This window comes from Pelecanus crispus, chromosome 4 (genome assembly GCF_030463565.1).
Source record: "Pelecanus crispus isolate bPelCri1 chromosome 4, bPelCri1.pri, whole genome shotgun sequence".
NCBI lineage: Eukaryota > Metazoa > Chordata > Aves > Pelecaniformes > Pelecanidae > Pelecanus > Pelecanus crispus.
The window spans coordinates 80,786,406-80,805,880 of record NC_134646.1 but is presented as its reverse complement, the minus strand read 5'-3'; the positions used below and the strand labels follow the sequence as shown (position 1 = coordinate 80,805,880).

Genomic DNA, 19,475 nt, shown 5'->3' with positions numbered 1-19,475 from the left:
TATTCTTTATATAATGTCAATACTACCCAAATGCAGAAGACATTGGGTAGACAGTCTTCTAAAGTGTACTGCATCTCAGTCATGTAGTTATAATCAAAAAAAAAAAAAACCAACACAGCTTTAAGAGTCATTCTACTCCAAGTAGTGGTTATGCAAGATCACAACCTTCCCCATCTGCCTGCTCACGTTTGCTACAAAAAGGTTCCGACATGGCCAAAAACCTGTGTTCGAGGATGCAAACTTTGCCCTGTCTGCAGCGATGAAGCTCTACAGTCAGTTACCCCATCAATAGCACCTCTCTGGTCTATTCCCGGCAGGGCTTTACATATAATCACTTGAAACAGTCCTACCAGAAAATTTCAGGTGCAAGAAAAAAAAAAAGGTTTCTTTGCTGACTTGACAAGCAGCATTAGGTCCATTATGCAAGAACAACAAAATAGAACCAAAGTGATCTAACAGAATCTGTGCAGTCAAATTGAAAGCTTTATTTCATTTACATGCTAAGAATAGCTTGTTGTCAGCTGCCTGCTTTTTTTTTTTCACTTTGTTTCATAACAGAATTACACTCTGCAACAGGAAAAGTAATTTGATAAATTGAGAAAAGTCTTATGACAAAGAAGGGTAGAATTACTTTTCCCTTTCCCCTGCCTGTGAGCAAAGAGTTGTTGACACTGGATCTTAACCATTACCTCTCTCTGAGAAGAGAGGGGAAACACTGAAGTATTATATGACATTTCCAAATGCATGCAATGTATTTTCACACAGATCAGAAGCTTAAAAGTTTCACATAAAGCTATAAAATACAGATTATTTTAATACAAATTGATCTTACTGTGTGGTTCAATTGTAGACATAACTTCCTTTTCAGATATCACTAGCTGACAAAAGTGATCTCCAATGTTGGCTAGAATATACTTCGCTGTGTCAAGATCTAGACCCACAACATTTTTTGATAAAGGTAGCCATAAGCTAATAGCCTCGGGGTCATATTTATTCGGAGTTAAGAAGCCTTCCTCACGCAGTATTCCATGCTTATTAAACTGCAACCTGTAGAAGAAGGGGGAAAAGGAGGAAAAACCCATCATCTCAAATGTTTTATTACTTTTCATTCATTCTGATGAATCAGTGCCTGAACTGTAAACACATATACTGCACACCAATGAGTTTAACACTTAATGGTTGCAACAGACATGGGTAAACATACTTGTCATTAACATTAAGCATGCTTAATGTGCTGCTTGTTTAAAAAAGAAAAAACCCTCAAAACATCATGTTTTATAGTAAGGCAAATTTCCCAACTAAAGATTTTTTCATTTGCACAAAACCAAATCAGGTTCCCGATTTTTAAAATGCATTGGCATTAAGGATCACATCTAGAGGAGGTAACAGTAAGAATTTAATCTAGAACTATGTACAACTCACAAGAGACGTTAGAACACCTTAAAAATACAATAGATTTCAGTAACAATTAATTTGGAAGTCGCTGCCAAAAAAAATCCATCAGAATTTGATTAAGATATTCTTGAGTGGCTCTGAGTAGGTGGAAAGAATGAGATCTGTATTGTTAGTAGTTATTAAATAAAAAACATCAAGACTTCTGCTCATGTTTTCAGAAACCTTTTTACTAAATGCTGTAGAGGGAAGTTGACTTCTGATGACAACATGTGCTCACTATAGTGTTAAGTGTGGCAAGACAACACGTGCTGGCAACTGATATCACCAGAAAAACACCATCTTCAGACTTTGCAGATTTCACATTCAATAAAAAGAGACAGCTCCATCAGCTTCAAGTTCTAAACTGAAGAATTCAACTGCTTTGAACTGTACTGCAAGTCTGGATTTTTACCCTGAGAAGATGAATTAGCATAGTCTGTTGTTACTCTGGTCTCACACGTTTTTGAGCATTTCAATTAATGTCAGATTATCCCAAGATTTACTATAGTAAAATCTCTAATCTGAGATTAAATAACAGATTAGTAGTACATCTTCATTTTTTTTTTAAACCTTTAGCTACAAAACATGCAAGGGCAGGCAGTGTTACAGTGGAAGAAGACTAAACCTCAAGAAACAAATGAAAGAGTGAAAAAGTATTTCCCCCCGCCATGATCTTTGTAACATTTCTGCTTGTACCTTCTTCCCATAAAACACAGTCCATGCCTCAAAGCTTAAATGGGTGTGGGGGGAAATAAAAGGAGGCATGCAACAACATCTGGACACGAGATCAAATAGTTCATGGAAAAAACTTACACAACTTGAAAACAAAGGAAAGGACATGTTAGAAAACCAGCCAGACACTGCAGTTTGACAACATCTACCCTGTGCTTACAGATAGGCTTCAAGGAACAGTTTAACACTTTTTGAAAGGGTTCCTTATAGTGTCTTAAGACCTAGAGAGGAAAAAAGCCATCAAAAGACCTTGACTATTCAACTCAAGAATCAGGCTCTGGGAGTATAATAGATCTGAAGCTCCAGATCCGGTTTGGAAAAGCAACCACCACTCCACAGTCACCAGGTTTTCCTTAAAGTTGCCTTGCTGACCCTCCCCATCTACCCTCCCAAAACTCAGTGAGCATACTGATTAAACATTTCTATGGCAAGCTTAAAGAAGTGACACAAACTCGCAAGTGTAAAGAGGAACAACGAATGGAGCAACACGATGTAAATTATTATTTTGCCCGTCACTATTCCATGACTCCAGCTGAAAGCCCCTGGCCACTTACTGCAACTCTTCCACAGCTGTGGATATATGTCTAACATTTCATGTGTCCAACTGCTAAACTTTGGGAGACATGCACAGAATCTACCCTCTCACTGCTATCTCCAATACTACTAAGCTGTAGCACTCAAACTGAACTCATGTTATCCCACTGGCACTCAGCCCAGAATAGCAAAATAAAGAGCTCAAAGTCTGCCAAAATATTTTTTTACTCAAATGAAGCAGTTAAAAAATTCCTAAGGGCTAAAAAACCACAGGCAACCTCTCATTAGTTAGGTATATTAGACTTATAGCTTAACAGCTACACACTGACATCTAGCAATTTTGAACCAGAGACCTGAATGAGACCACTTCAACCAAATAACTGTTTTTTCATCTGTCCTGGAAGACGAAGATCCATGCTATAGCTAACAGTGAACACTCAACAGCTCCCCTTTCAGAAAGGAAAAAAGGTTGTATGGGCAACTCGGATGTGAGGCATGTTATTCGCATTTAAAGAATATCAAGGTCTATATAGAGTCAAAATTGTTCTTACCTTCTAAAGTGAAAGAATCGACAAAAGACAGTGGAGTCTCTTTGCTCTTTGTTCTTCCGATAACTGTCCAAACGGCATTCCCTGCATTTATGCAGGTGAGGTGCGATATTATTGCAGGAACCATCCTGTACAAATGCTTCTCCACTTTGCTGCAGCTTCTTCACTTTAGAAGCATCTGCTAAAATTGACTTGCGAACAATTACTGCAGGGAAGAGTAGTGTAGATTAGACAAGCTTCAGTTTCTCATATAAAGGTGCAAGCAAATGTATTTCAGTGAAAGATCCATGTCAACTATTCCTACAAGTTTCACATTACACCGAAACAAAGTTATGCTAAAATATTTGCAGTTGGCAGAAACCTCTTAGGTCAGTGGAAACTTTCTCAAGCTATAGTTCCACTGGAGTCAGTCTGTGGACCCAAGCTGAACAGCTCCTTTTGCTCCTCCACAGAAGAATATTTTGAAAGAACGTCTGCTTTTAATGAAAGCCCTTCAGCCATCAGGGCTGGTGTACCTGAGCACTGAGTAGACCAGGGCATGAAGCGACCCCATTCCACAAGTAATGAAGACAGAAGTGCAACCTGGCCATTTCTCAGTCCCATTTTCACCCTTCACAATGCAATGACGGCCTTCAGCATCTTACTATAACAGATGCCAAACATTTCTCTTCCTCCCACATTGCGGGTGAGACCTAGCAGGGCACAACAGTGACTGCTTGGCTGGCTCTGTACCCGTGTTAATTATGGAATAGCACATGGTAATCCAAGACCAAGCAACATGAGATTGGAAAGAAAGAAGAGGTGGGTGTGTAGGGAGATTCCCACAACCCTGAATGATCAGCTATACCGCCTGATGCGCAGCACAACACATAACATCAGGAGTCCAGCTCCTTAAACAACGACAGCCTTTCCCATTCTGTCCCATGTGGAAAGCTTGAAGGGCTCACCAAGTGGAACTGGGCCATAGAAAACAGAAACAAGGTGGGTTGTTTTGAGGTTGGGTGGTTTTGATTTTTTTTTCCCCACTTGGTTAGGGGTTTTTTTGTTTCATTTTCAGAACAGTTATTAAATGAAAGCCCCTCTTGAACAAAGCTTTGTTGAGAACAACTTCCATCTCCCACCCATGCTTACAAAATTTAGGACCATTGCTAAAAAAAAAAGCAGTCTCATTATGCCATCAGCATTTGCATTCCAAACAGAACCTTGTTTTTGTAACCCATTTTGCCATTCTGTTCTTGCATACATTTTGTAACAACTTATTCTAGAAATTAATTGGTCTTTTTCCTTTATCAGGAAAAGACATTTCTCTCAAGTTTATTGCATTCCCCTTGTAAAAGAACCCACAAATGACTCACATTCCAGATTCACTCACACGATTTAAATTACTAATTTTGCATACGTTACAAAGGACCTACTTGTATGCAGTTACACAGAAACTACAAGGACTTTCAAATGACAGGAAGTTTTAAAAATACTTACTATTATCCTGGACCTTGGCACTTCCAGTCCAAAAGCTTTCGTTTTCATTTCTGTCATAAAGAATCTCATTTGAATTTCTTCTAATAAAACACTCCATGTCTACAAGTTCATCAATCTTGTTTCCTTTGTGGCTGTTGTGGCTACTGCAATTGCTTTGTGATTTAACTCCAGACTCCGCAAAAGAGTGAAGATGAGCATCTGAAGTTGAGGGTCTGCAATCTAAAGTCCGCTGCAGTTCAACAGTGCTGCTGACTCTGGGTATTGCTATGGAAGAGTTAAAATGTTGCAACTGTTTTACAGAAACACACTCTTTTGCAAAGTTTGTTGTGGGCTTCACAAGAGGTTCATTTGTATTTTTCAGGTTGGTTCCTTTTTCATTAGCTGACTCAGTCAAAGATGAAGATCTTGAGGTTGTCAAAGAGGTATATTTACCATTTTGATCATTAAGATTTTGCGTTTGTTCCTTAGATATAAACCCCACTTTAGGAAAGGCCGTCAGATCTTCCTTCAATGGTTTAATTCCAGTATTAAGACAAGAAGGATGAGTTTCCGGTAAGCTTCGTCTACATGTGCTGAAACACACAACATGCAATAATTAGACAAAGAATAAGGTGTCAAATGAATTCAGGCATCAGCTGCTCAATCTAGTCACATTAAAGCTTGAAAGAAGAAATTCAATCATGTACTTTCAATTCTAATGTTCCAAGACTTGTGAGGTTAACTAGGTGTGTGGTTTTGAAGGGTTTTTTTTGTTTAGGGGTATTTTTTGGGGGGGTGGTTTGGTTTCTGTGGGGGGTTTTTTGTTGGTTTGGTTTTTTTGGGTTTTGGTTTGGGTTTTTTTTTTTTTTTTTTTTTAGAGTTGGACAGAATGATAAAGCTGTACACACATATAGGCACATTCAAATTTACATACTGCAGCTACTCCATTACCTTATCTCACAATTAAACAGTCACTGTCTCATTTTCTCCATGCAACAGCTGTATAACCAAATGCATTTCACTTGCATATCTGTGTAAACAGATTCTAATACTCAATGAACTTCTGGCTGGCCCTACAAGTCTATATTGGAGGCAGTAAAATTGCTCCCATAAAAAAAGCTCAGATAAAAAACATCATCTTTTACACATTTATCTTGTGAGATAAATACACAAAACTAAGTGGAAAAAACCCTATACCACTTATTTTAAAGCTAAAACACAAAATTTGAGTTTTCCCATCACACTATTTCTACCATACATGTTGATTTTTGTGACAGAACTGGGGGCACAAGCACAATATGCTTATGCTAACCTTCAAATTATGCAAGTTAGGAAGGAGCTGTGATTATACTCGAGAACAGTTACGTGGTACGACACAGTTCCCATACTTGCTATGGTCAGAGAATTGAATAAAACATACCCTTCATCCCAGGCCCCTGACTGCCTTTCCCCTTACCACAGCTGTTATCTGACTGAAAAGTGCATTGACAACATGACTTCTACAGATAGATTTATAATGGAAATGCAGTATCAGCTCAAATTTGTTCAAGGAGAGTTTGGAGTGGGAAACTCTGTACTGGAAGGTTTTGCACCCAGCTGGACATTTTCCAGCCTCCTACCCATAACAAAGAAGTTTAAAGCCACTAGTGTTCAACAAATACAATTGAGGACCTGTACTTGATCTTCAAGAAGCTAGTGTACAGGAGACCTGCCTGCCTGTGTTCCATTTTTCTTGGGGGCAGGGGAGGAATGCATTTGACAAAACATAGGCACCACACCTGTGTATAAGTGATCAGTTCACAGGTGGGTACAATATAACAGTAACATTGGCTTGTGACATTGAAGGGCAACTACCTCAAAGATAATGTCAGCAATGTGCGCTCACAGCCCAGAAGGCCAACCAAATCCTGGGCTGCATCAAAAGAAGCATGGCCAGTAGGTCGAGGGAGGGGATTCTGCCGCTCTCCTCCGCTCTGGTGAGACCTCACCTGCAGGACTGCATCCAGCTCTGGAGCCCTCAGCACAAGAAGGACATGGACCTGTTGGAGTAGGTCCAGAGGAGGGCCACAAAAATGATACGAGGGCTGGAGCACCTCTCCTACGAGGACAGGCTGAGAGAGTTGGGGTTGTTCAGCCTGGAGAAGAGAAGGCTGCGGGGAGACCTTATTGCAGCCCTTCAATACTTAAAAGGGGGCTTATAAGAAAGATGGGGACAGACTTTTTAGCAGGGCCTGTTGCAATAGGACAAGGGGTAATGGTTTTAAACTAAAAGAGGGTAGATTTAGGCTAGATATAAGGAAGAAATGTTTTACAATGAGGGTGGTGAAACACTGGCACAGGTTGGCCAGAGAGGTGGTAGATGCCCCATCCCTGGAAACATTCAAGGTCAGTTTGGACAGGGCTGTGAGCAGTCTGATCAAGTTGAAGATGTCCCTGGTCATTGCAGGGGGTTGGACTACATGACCTTTAAAGGCCCCTTCCAACCTAAACCATTCTATGATTCTATAAAAAAGAAATATGGCATAAGCAAACACATTATGTATCCAGGACAATTAAGTCTAACGCTTTTCTATGCCAATATTACAGAAGACTAGTTACTACAGTTTTTTTTAAAATGACTTCTAAGTTTGTTTTGCTAAGAACTGGAGTTATTTTTGGAGGTAAAGTCTGCATAAGCATAAACTGATTCCTTACCCCTGAGGAGTTTCTGCACCAAGATTGGGTGGTGAGTTAGCTGGCAGGGGCAGGCCTTGATGCCTTTGGTCTTTATTAGCAGGAGTACAGCCTAGCAATGCTTCACCCAACACCGTCGGTACAGACTGCACATGTCCCTGACCAGGAGAAACCTGTAAGGGAGATTTTAAGTTAGGAAAATTCAGGATAACATAAATACTGCTTTGCAGGGTTCAGCTTGAAAAGGAAGATACATTAATGTCCTTCCCACCATGTTTAATAAAGCTTGTTGAAGATCATTCCTCAGTCAGTCCATAAGATGAAGAGATCTTAGTAGTGTCCTTTTAAACCTTACAGGTTCCATGAAACACTGTTCATGTTAGTTTTCCACCAACTAACAAACTTTTTGGGGGGAAGGAAGGTGTATTAAGAAGGTGGAAAGGAAGATAGAAAGCTCAGCTCTTCATAACTGCCAGTGCAATGATCTTTCTAAAATAATTGCAGTAATCAGAATTCAGAAATAGCTTTTAGAGTTCATCTGAAAATCTTAGAGAAATTTAAAACTGTGAAGTTAGTCTGATATTACCAAAAATCTAGATGTGAACTTCCCTGTAGTGAGAAAAATCTTTGTACCAGGATTCTAGAAAGTGTTAAATAAAGAAATCCTGTGCTGATTGAATCACCAGCCTTACAAATCTACAATTCTTTCATGAATACAACAGGCCTACCAAATTCACAAGTGTCTTGGAAAACAGTAGTTTTCTGTGGGGCTCCTTCCTCAGCTCTAACATCCATTTTCCACTCCCACATGCTCAGCTTACTGCTGCAAGTTACACTACAGACTCATTACCATCAACTCCAAAAATATTTCTTTTCTGCTTTGGTGTAACACAGCTGTCAGGCATCAAGACAAGCTCTCAAAATAATGCTGGAATTAATTAACTCCATATTAGAAATCAGAGTACTATCACATACTAAGTAAAACAAAAAAATATAGCTTCAGCTTATCACTCCCATATATTCACATCCACCAAAATCAGAGAAACAAACAGAGCTTCTATTTTCCTTATTAGAACGTACACTCACTTGTAACCATTTTGAGAAAATGGTTGCGAGACATTTCCCAGAGAGTACAAAAGCAATAAAGGATCCAGTCCTTTGAAGGAAGGCAGATTAGAAAATTAGAAGTAACTAACTTCGCTACGTTAAGGAAAAACCATGATGAAACAAGCTATGAATTCAGATCACAGTAACTCTTCTGCAGGAGATTTGGAATATGACATGAAGACCAGCTTTGCGTGTATCAAGCAGGCTGCTCAATGGCTGAATACGCAGGAAGCCAAAGACTGGCAGACTGACCACCTGAAGGATGCTAAAGGTACTAAAGCACGAGCTATAGAAACAACATAAGCAGAGTACGACTGCAATGCACTAGCTACTTCATGCTGATTTGCTACATGCTCTTCCTCAGCAGTAAATACAAGATAGATCACTCTTTTCATTGAGGAGTCTCATCCTGTACTTGCTACCTCATGCTGTATCTTTGTGAAGCCATTAAAGATTGTTGATAATGATATCCAGTCATCAGCCAGATCTACACAGTTGACTCGGTGCAGGACTGACCGCACAGAAGCCAAGAACACGAAGCCAAAAAAACGAAACAAAACCCAACCCTCCCACTCCACCACCACTCCACAGCTTCCAGAAGGCTACTCCTGCCTAAAATGCAATTTTTGGTCTGAAACACTGGGGCAAAATTATAGGGCAAGTTTGAAGTACTGTTCTTCAGCCAAGCCATTGTTTTTCATTTGCATTTCTATACTTAAGTTACACAGATCGTCTTTTGACCTTTGAGACGGTTTTCTTAGATCTCAGTGCTACTTGGCAGGTCACTCTCAAAAGAAATAAATGTAGACATGGAAGTGCTAGAAAAGTGGTCAGATTCCCTTTTTGTACTGAAACAACATTATTCTAGACTGCTGCTTGCATAGCTTGAATCCTTAAAGGACACAAGTGTAGCTGAAGGTTTGGGGTTTATGTACAAAATAGTTAAAGAAAGAACATGAAAAGCAAAGGTTATAAACTTGAGAACTGCTTTGTGTTTTCTCCTGCTAGAGAATACATGACCAGGCAGGCTAACTCCTAAGCAGCAGGAGGGGGCAAAAAGCACAGTAAAAAAAAAAATCTTCAAGGCTCAGTAAGTTTTTCTCCAGTTATCACAAGGCAAGACGTTTTCACCCATGCCTAGACAAGTTTCAAAGAACACACCCTCCCAGGGATTATATTTATTATTCCATTTTCCTATCTAATCTTTATTTAAGACTGTTCTGAGAAATGACATAACCATTACATAAGTCATATATAACATAGTAAGACATTACCTCTGGAGAAGATTTTGTGTGTTTAGCATCAACGCTTCCACTATTCTCAGATGACTTCCTTTTCACGCCCCCAATTCTTTTAGATTTATCTGGAAGAGAAGGTGATCAAGATTAGTCTATTTATTACAAATATGCTACTTAGTGTTCGAAGGACAAACAATAGCAGGTCTTACCACATTTTCCATTGTTGTCATATATGATTTCAACGTGAATTAATTCTGGATCAAGAGTTTTTAAAGCTGGAATCTTGGAAAGGAACAAAAACACAGAAGCAGCCATTTAGAGAGGTGACAGTTACTGTTTGAATGTATTTATCTTAGATGTTGTGGTACAGACTAAGCTTAGACCCTTAACTTCTAGGTTCTTTGAACACCAAGCTGAATTTAACAATGTATTGTTGTGACAGTGTCTCTACACAAAAACACACATATAAACTGGTGCTTCAGAGCACTGTCTACACAGCATAGAAAGCAAAGAAACCAGGATCATATGTTTGCCTCACTTCAAGTAAAAATTCCAGGTGTCCCTCATTTTGTGTAGAAGGCCATTTGTTATTTGATAATTCTACCAGCAGCACACAGAAACACTTTGGGGTAATAGATTATTTTGCACTACACTGATCCCCATTTTTTTTAGCTTATTACAGTAAGGGCAGAATTAAAAATGGTGTTGGTGGGGATGTAAATACAAGTTCTCACCCATTCCCCATCTCTGTAAACCCACAGCAACTGACAGTTGCTTACCTCCTGACAGTTGACTTCTAGAGTTCTTGTAGCTGGATTACCATTGACAACAACTGCTGTGAACCACTGAGTAGATGGATCCAGGCTATAAATTCTAATTTTTGAACCAATTATATTTTTTCCACCTTAAAAATTGAAAAAAAATTACAGGAAAAGGGAGTTTAAGAAAAAGGGAGCACGAAGATCATCACAGTTACCAACATGAATTTACCAACAGTACTGCATGCAAGATGCAAGGAAGCAAAACAAACTGAGAACCTTGAGACAACTTCCACATAGCTGAGGGAGAGGAAAAAAAGCATGATAAAACTATGTTCCAGCTACCTCCTTCCTGGAATAGAATCATAGAATCGGTTAGGTTGGAAAAGACCTTTAAGATCATCCAGTCCAACCATTAACCCAACATTGCCAAGTCCACCACTAAACCAATTAAGTTCAATGAAGTTTTCTGGAGGCTGAGATATGCAGCCAGAGGCCAGACTGACCTCCAGATTTCAGACAGTGAGGCAGATCAGTGGACAGAGAAATGGAGGTTCAATGATTAGATGTGAAATTTTCCTCTCTACAGTATTGGAAATGACAACTCTAAATTGCAATATTTACCTTTGCATAAAAGCAAGGCATTTCTTGCCTATGCAAGCATATGACTACAAATACACTTGTATGAACCCAGTAATTAAGAATTTGAAGCTGGCAACTATAAAAATAACAATTTTACCTTGACTCAGAAAGTAGTCTCTATATAAAACTTTGGCAGTTTTTATAAACAAGCAGCAGACTGAAAAAAAACCACCAAGCAACTTGAAACAATAAGCAACTTCCAATAATTTCAGTGAGAACTGCTACAAATTTGATACCTTTCAAAAGTGCTAGGCCATCTATATGTGCCTGAATTATCTACTCACTCTTACAAAGGAAATACTTGAAACTTAAATCTCTATAATCCTTCACATTTTGCATTCACTGCTGCGAAAGTGGAATCAGTATTTTTAAAAAAGTTTTTCTCTCTAAAACAGATTACTGTAATTTGCACCATCACTGCAAAGATTTCCCTTTTGACTCGAGTATTTATCACAAGTTTTCTGCTAGAGAATATGCTTGTACCTTGTACCAAACGTGTTTCATCTAGGTGTTTCTTAACCAAAGCCTGAATTTCTTCATTAACATTTTGATCATCTTTCAGAGGAAGCCTGGAACTGTCCACATCCTATGTAGGACCAAAAAAAAATTGGTATCAAGTATAATGCTTTTGATAAACAAAGAGACATTAATATTTAGAAACACAATAGCAGCAATTCATACAAATCTAACAGCTTCTCATCACTCTCTATTCCTTCAGCTCCTAGGATATTGTATTTCTTGAGGCAGATATCATTTCCTTACCACTAATCTGGAATGACCATCAGCAAGGCAGACTGAAGTGAGCAATCTGGACTAGATGATTATTGTAGGTCCCTTCCAACTGCAATATTCTATTCTGTTCTCTCCAGGTCCACTTTAACACTGTTCTGAAAACAATCTGGCTTTGTTCTACTACATTGCAAATAAGCATTAAGTTTAATGGAACCATCCATTTTTTAATTTAGGATTTTAAGTTCTCAGAAGCAGCAACTTATAAGCAGTCCTGGGCAGATGTAAATGCAAATATTTTAAGTTTTATGTTCCTATTTATGATAATAATGCCAGCATCCAGTCCCTCTCAAGACACCATTATAAAATGTTTGTATAAGACAGAGTCAGCTACATCTAAATCATTCATAACTCTTCAGCACCACATACTTATATTGTAGGGTTTTTTTTCCTTTCTATTGTTATCTAAAACAAGTTGCTTGACAACATTTAGAATTGATTCTGAAATGGAAAGTTTAGAGCAAGTTTTCAACAATGGCTCAGACTGCCATTAAAAGAGGATTTTTTTCTTTTAAATCCCAAGCACTGCTCTGGTGTTTGTAAGAAGCAGAAGGCTCAAGAGCTAGGAGTCAAGAAACTAGATGCCAGAAAAGCAATCTTCTCCATTGCAGTACCGAGATAAGGCTTCTACATAAAGAAAACTTTACTCTGTTTTTGAGCCGACACAGACAAGACAATCTAAAACTCAAATTTAGCTTTAAGTGTTTTTGTCAGTTTTTCAAAATGACTTGTCTATTTGCTGACTGTTAACAAGTCAAAGTAGACCATGATGGCACTACTAGCAGTCTCAACATGTGACATCTATTACAAGTTTTATTCAGACTGCTTATAGGTCTTGAGAGTAGTTTTCTGAAAAGGTTAAATTCTTTATCAGTAGCAGATACTATTCCTCAAAATGCCTGACCAGTCAGTCACACAGGGCAATTGTTTCAACCTGTCTCTCTGTCATTTTCACTAACAGGCTTTCCTCTTGATGCTCAATAAAGAGACTATAATTCAACCATTTACATCCTGCCCAGTTCCACATTTGGTTAGGTTTAAAGTGATCTGTTTGTATTAAATAGCAAGATTTATTCCAGACATCCCTGCAACTCCTTTCATAGCAATGACAGTTGTGTTCACAAGAACAAAGGGAAGCTATTCCAGATTATCCCCACCATCAACATGACTCAACTGCTGTCACCTGAGCTGAATAACTGTCCTAGCACACTCCCTCATCCAGCTCTCAAGTGACCATACCCTGGATCAGCTTCAGAAGGCTTTGAATCAGACACATTACATTCAGAACTGATTATTTATGAGTTATGGCAGTAAACACCTACTCCAAGTTTTTACCCATCTAAAGTTTACATTTAGATTATATTAACTTGACATATCTTAAATACCAAGATAAAAGATTTATCTTCCATCTTTATAATGCCATACAAGGTTACCTGAATGGGTGTCAAAAGGTCTTTAGAAAGAAAAACACATCTCTCTTCACCGAGATAGCGTACTGAAACCATTGATCCCAAACCAGCTTTGTCCACTAGGGATTTGTAAGTCTAGAAAAGTGATAAACATTTTCTCAGAAACAGAGTAAGATGATGTCATCATTCCTCATTTGCATTTAAAAAGTTATTTTAGTTTTGCATCTATTTCTCTGTTAAAATACCACATCTACGCGCAACTCTTGAAACAAAGCAAGTTTCTAATAAAACTTCTAATACATGCCTAATAAAGGGAGTCACTGGACTATACTTGAAGCTAATTTCATTTATTAGAATGAGTTAGGAAATCAGTTCAGGTGGCTGTCATTAACAATCATTAATCATTCATCTCAACATGAAGATTTTACTAATACTAATGAGTTCTAATTGTGGATATGTTAATGAAAAACCCTCCTTATCGTAGATTGTGGGAATAACTAGCAAATCAATGAAGACCTACTGCATGGCTTACATTAAAGTTCCCAAAGCTCATGCAACATTGAGAGCATACTGAAGCCTTAGTTCAGGCATGTACGACAACTCGGGTAGCCTCATAGTTGTTATACCACTGCAGTACAACAATGAAGTTGTGTTCAGGTATACCAAAGGCTTTAAGAACAGACAAGAAACAAAAATTTCCTTTAAAAGCTTCTGAACTCTTCCTAATACATTCAAGGTTAAATTTTGTCTAGTCCTGCAGTAACAGGACTGAGCGGGTAGGCATCAGGAGCCTGGAACATCAGAAGTGGCCAGAATAACTCCCCCCTATGCAAGAGGTACATTTGCGCCCCATTTAAAAGAAAAAAGGAAAATAATTCCGATAGAACACGTGTTTGGGTTTCCAAAGGACTGAGCAAGCAAACAAAGACTTTCTTCCTCTTTGCTGTTTTCAGTTCAGTTAGGGCAGCATTGGCAAAGGGGCAGTATCACCATAAGAGGAACAAGAGTCTCCAGGAGTGACCAGACATTACAAGAGTTCTGCAAAACTACTCCGTTTGTCAGAAACACACTCTCCTGTATACTTGAATCAAGAAGTTGTTATCAAGATTTAACAAAATTAATCACACACCTCTTTTGTGACCCCTTCTTTCCTGCCTTCTGTGGTGGTAGAGGGAGGAAAAAGTCTTTTTTGTGAAGGCAAGCTCCACTATTGTGCTTTACTTTATCCTACATAATTCCTCTGCTAAATGAGCTTTGGAACATGTACACTGCATGAACTGACACGTCAAACACATCGTGAGGAAAACCTTATGCATAAATTGAAGACAAGTATCCAGTAAGAACTGTTCAGACACTTGGAAAGGGACAACAGCTAAGTTTAAATAAGCAGGTTTTCAGAACATTTTATCAGCAAAATCTACTAGTAGAACTGCTGACATTAATGCACAGGTCAGGAAAAAAAATTAAGGATTCATCTTTCCACTACTTCTCCCATCCTATTTGGCCCTACTTCCAATAAATATCCACTTAGATTAGCTTCGCTTAAGAAAAAAAAGCTCAGCTAAAATGTAGCAATATGAATTACACTGCATACTTTATACCTAGCGAAGTTAATACTCTTAAAACATGGACTACAACTTCAGCATAATTAATGTACAGCAAGTTTACATCTCCATTTATTTCGCAACTACTTTTATGAGTAGCAATATCCAGAGTAGTCAAGTAAAACTATACTGGCTGAATACATTAAGAAATGTTCCCTGTTCACCTCTACTGGCTAATTTGCCTAGCCAGCCATGCATGGCAGTTGCAGAAAGCTTAGTTCCCTGGCTTGTACAGTGTAGCTCAGGTTTTTACATGCACAAAATCCAAATCTCACAAATCATCTGTGCCAGGCAGTCATCACATCAGAGTCATTCAAATTATTTTAGTCTCGGATCAAGAGTCACCAAAGAATTAACAGTACTTGAGGTAGAGAAAACAAGAATTTAAGATAAAAATACAGGCTATGCTTAGAAACCTATTATTTACCCTTTTCCTCTCTATTCTTAACTGCAATTCTGTGAAAGAAGGAAGAAACATGAGACTAGAGGGAGAAGGAATTAACATTGTACAGAACAGTGGTTTGGGAGGGAATCAAAGTCATAAAAATACATTCCGGTATCTCCAGGCACAACATACCAACTTCAAATGCTTACAAGCTCTGCCTAGCTCTAGCTGTACAAAGAGATTTAGTCTCCCTTCAGATGACACATAAGAGTACACGAGTGAAGCTGTACTTGAGAAATTCACACTTGTAACAACACTGTCCTTGGAACTGCAGAACCAAAGTGAGTTAGGCCAAGCGTATACTTGCCATTGCAGGCCACTGGACAGGAGACATAGAAGTGGCATGAGATTTTCTTTCAGCCAGTACCAGCTTTTGCTCCACCAGGAATGCTTTCATTTTATGGCTGTAGACTTCTAGCCATCTTCTTTTTTCCCATGACTCATCATCAAATTCGACACAGATCTACAGAAAGGAAACAAAGTGAAGGATTGACTAACCATACAACATGAAAAAGGATAAACGCACACCAATTTCCTCCAAAAGGAAAAAAAAATCATTAAAAGTACTCATAACGCAAACATGATTATTGCCTTTCGGTCACACAATCAAGCAATCCCAGGCTGACCTAGTATTTCATAAGTGATAGTCAACATTATCTGGTTTGTCATCATTACTGTTGCATAAAACATTAATATTCCTATTTAGCTCTACAACTCAGAAAGTCCTCTGCCACTCAAGGGCAGTTAATTCTGCCGCTGGTGTTTACAATCAGGAAAAAACACAGCAAATCCCCCCCGAAACTTTAAAGGACTGTACACAGTAGTGGCACAAGCATTTTCCACAAACTCTGGAGTACTTGAATAAACAAGCTGTTTTTCCAGAAATATTTTAAGAATAATAGTCCCAAAGAATAACTTTAGTTAATTTATTGAAAGCACAAATGACAGTACACCAGTAAAGGTGATCAAATTATATAATGTGAAGAAGGTCACTTGCTGCCCCTTTTAACTGGTATTCATCTTTACGAATCTCTGAAGCTTCTATACAAACTTTTCAAGAGGAAAGCAGTTGCCACTTCATGGCAAAAACATGGTGGCTTGACCAATTTCTTTGGAATGGCATTACCCTTCTTTCGTAGGCAACACAGGGAGATCAACAAAGGCTTGGGAAAGACCACAAATACAACTTTGCCTGAATACAGGAATTGGAATGTCTTAGTAGAAAACACTACTCTCAGAAAAATCACTCCCTCTTCCCATAAGATATAATGATCCAGTCTAAATACATCTAACTAATTTACTCTAACAGCAGAGAAACCTCAGTTGAGTGAATCTTCGAAACATTCCCTTGTGTTTAGCTTCCCTCTAAGGGGAAAGGCAAGTAAAAGCATGCACACAAAACAGCACTACCACAGACAGTAGCTGTAAAACTAATGGGTGCAGAAATTAATTTAGTGATTTTGAAGTTCACGGAAACAATGAAAGAGATAAGCAAATAACACAAGTACCAGAACCAGAATGGCTTGTTTTGTCTACAGTATCAACACTGCACAAACAGGAACATACAGTTGAGAAAGTACTTTCAAAAGTAGTTGACAGTCCTTCCATTCTGTAGCTTGCTCCCAACACTATGCAAAAAGATTAAACATTTCTAACTCCTTCAGAGACTTCCCCTCCCCCTCAATCCATTACTATTTCAGGTCTAACTATACATTACTCTTCCACAGAGCTGCGAGAGGAAAGGAGATGGCATGTGTTTCGGTACAAAAGCTCTCTACGCCTCAATTGTCTACTTTGCAACTTCTTTAACACTTTCACTGGAGAATGCATTAAGTCAATCGCTTCTGGCAGAACCGTAACCAGTTGCAAGGCTCACAGTAAAGTCGCCAGCAGCCACCTGCTCCTTGTCCTTTTAAATCCCAGAGAAGGTCCTTAAGAAGAGTTTTCTGCAGCAGCAACATCCTCTTCCTTGCTCCAAGTACAGCATGGGCACAGCCCCACCGGCCAAAGATGGCGAAAACTCCACCCCTGCCGCAGACCCACAAGAAGAAGCTGGGCCTCTAACAACTCAGGACTCTTCATTAAAAAGTCTACACTTTCAAAAAAGAATTAGAAACACACAGGATTTCTTCTTGTTTGACAAGGAGCAGGTGCTTCTTCAGTTAGTCAGAGGTCACAAAGTTCTTCCCGTTAAAGAAAAAAACGGCAAGGGAACAATTTTAATTGAAAGACAGTACTCTTCTTGCTGTCATAGAACAGCCTGCCACCAAAGTCCCTCGTACAAACAAATAAGAGGACCATGTAACAGGATGCCGTTACTATAATGGAATTTTGACCTTAGCGAGTACTTTGTATACTATAGTAATTGCCCAGACATGGTTGAATAGTTTTACTGACTACTGTTGCCAAAGAGCCCCTTAAGAGCTTCACAGTCAAACTGTGAAAGTCACTTGACTTCCACCCAAAATACACAGTTAAGCTTGCAGTAATTGATCGCGTGCTGGAAAATCCTGTCGGTAATCATTATTAAGAAGTGTCCACCATGCAAGAAGAGTCCGAGAAACCTCCAACAACATACATGAATTTGGTATGTCTTTTAAGACAGTATTGGTACTTGTTCATTACCAGCTATTTCAAAGAGCAACAAAGAAAAGTCACCAATCCCATCAACACAAGAGCGTTTCCGTTTCATAAGTAACTGCAAGCTCGGGGAAAAAAAAAAAACCTGTTCACAACTCACAAGGTCTTAAATTACATTTAGGAAATACGCAGAAATAAGACCTAGGCAGAGCGGGTGCAATAAAAACCTCAAGTTTTCAAAATGCTGGTGGAAGAAAGCGCATTCATCTTAGTTTGAGGTAATTGCTGGCATTAGTACAACCACATTGGGGGCTTTAGCCAGAGATGCACATGTTTTCAAGCACGATAAGCAGGCAAGTTGACCAAGACAACCTCTCTCCACCAACAACAGCACGTGCGTGTATATATATACACACACGCACGCACGTGAAGTTTCCAGGTCACAGGGTAAGCACTCTCGTTTTAGAAGGTCTCTTTGAAAATTCCCGGTTACCTTGAGGTCTTGTTTGGATATGTCTGTGTGTGAAACCGCTCGGATCCTGCCCGACTTCCAGGGCCATTCCGAGACGCGATTGATGTCCCACGACCGACTGTCGTCTTCCTCCGACAGGCTGAGGAACCTCTTCCCCACGAGCAGCGACCAGCTCCCCTCGAGCCTCAGCACCATTTTAACTCATCGGGAGGCCTCCAGGGAGGAAACCGACGGAAGGAAGAGAGAAAAAAAAAAAAAAAAAAAACAAAACAAAACCAAAACAAAACCGACGCGTCGGTCAGCTGGCAGGCCGCGCCAAGAGCCCTGCCGGCGGGCTCGCCCCCCGCCCGCCCTTCCTCACGGCAGCCGCGGGGCCTCCCCGTCCCCCCCCCCGCCCCCGCCCCGTTTCAAGCGGCTCAAGCCGAGCCCTCAGACACCCGCAGGATGCTCCTTTGCCCACGGTCTTGTTAATCATTGCCTCGGTGGGGGCGGGTGGAAGGAAATACCAGAAGCTGCTGCAGCGCAGCTCCGAGCTGCTTCCAGCCCGGCCGGCCGCCACCCTGCCCCCGCGGCCTCTTTGTTCCCTCCCTCCCAGGAGCCGAAGCGGGGGGCGGCAGCCGAAAGGGAGGCAGGGAAGCCAGCGACCGGGCCAAGCTCCTTCCGGACGCCCGCTCCGCCTCACCAACACCCCCTCCTCCCCGCCCAGACAGCCCTCCGGCATCGCCCCTGCCCTCACCTGCTTTCCCCGCCCCGGCCCCTGCCGCCGGTCCCCACCCGGCGCACCCCGCGGTCCCCCGGCGCCCGGGCAGCGGGCTCCGCGAAGGCGGCGCTCCCCCTCCGCAGCCGCCGCGGCCAGCGCTGCTCCTCGGCCCCGCGCTCGCGCACACACCCCCTCACCCGCGCGCCCGCCCCCCGCCCCGGCCCGCGGCCGGCCCCCGCCGCTCCGTCCCTCGCTCCCATTGGCTCCGCCGCGCCGGCGGGGCGGGGCTCGCGGCAAGCCTCCCGCTGCGATTGGCCTGGAGGGGCGGTGCCCGCGCTCCCGGCCACGCCTC

The 19,475-nt window shown here is 40.6% G+C and overlaps 1 protein-coding gene across 1 annotated transcript in view; it reads right to left on the bottom strand.

Annotated features, from left to right (window-relative positions):
- KDM3A (lysine demethylase 3A) overlaps positions 1-18,632 on the bottom strand; it is a 32,308-nt gene extending 13,676 nt beyond the window's left edge. The window contains exons 1-11 of the mRNA XM_009479743.2: positions 18,445-18,632; positions 15,679-15,834; positions 13,347-13,457; positions 11,608-11,710; positions 10,504-10,628; positions 9,934-10,006; positions 9,761-9,849; positions 7,401-7,552; positions 4,728-5,299; positions 3,252-3,453; positions 833-1,047 (exon numbers count right to left, since the gene is read on the bottom strand). Coding sequence (XP_009478018.1) covers positions 833-1,047; positions 3,252-3,453; positions 4,728-5,299; positions 7,401-7,552; positions 9,761-9,849; positions 9,934-10,006; positions 10,504-10,628; positions 11,608-11,710; positions 13,347-13,457; positions 15,679-15,834; positions 18,445-18,618 — 1,972 coding nt within the window. The 5' untranslated portion in view covers positions 18,619-18,632. The remainder of the gene's footprint in view (positions 1-832; positions 1,048-3,251; positions 3,454-4,727; positions 5,300-7,400; positions 7,553-9,760; positions 9,850-9,933; positions 10,007-10,503; positions 10,629-11,607; positions 11,711-13,346; positions 13,458-15,678; positions 15,835-18,444) is intronic.
- Between the last annotated feature and the right edge of the window lie 843 nt (positions 18,633-19,475).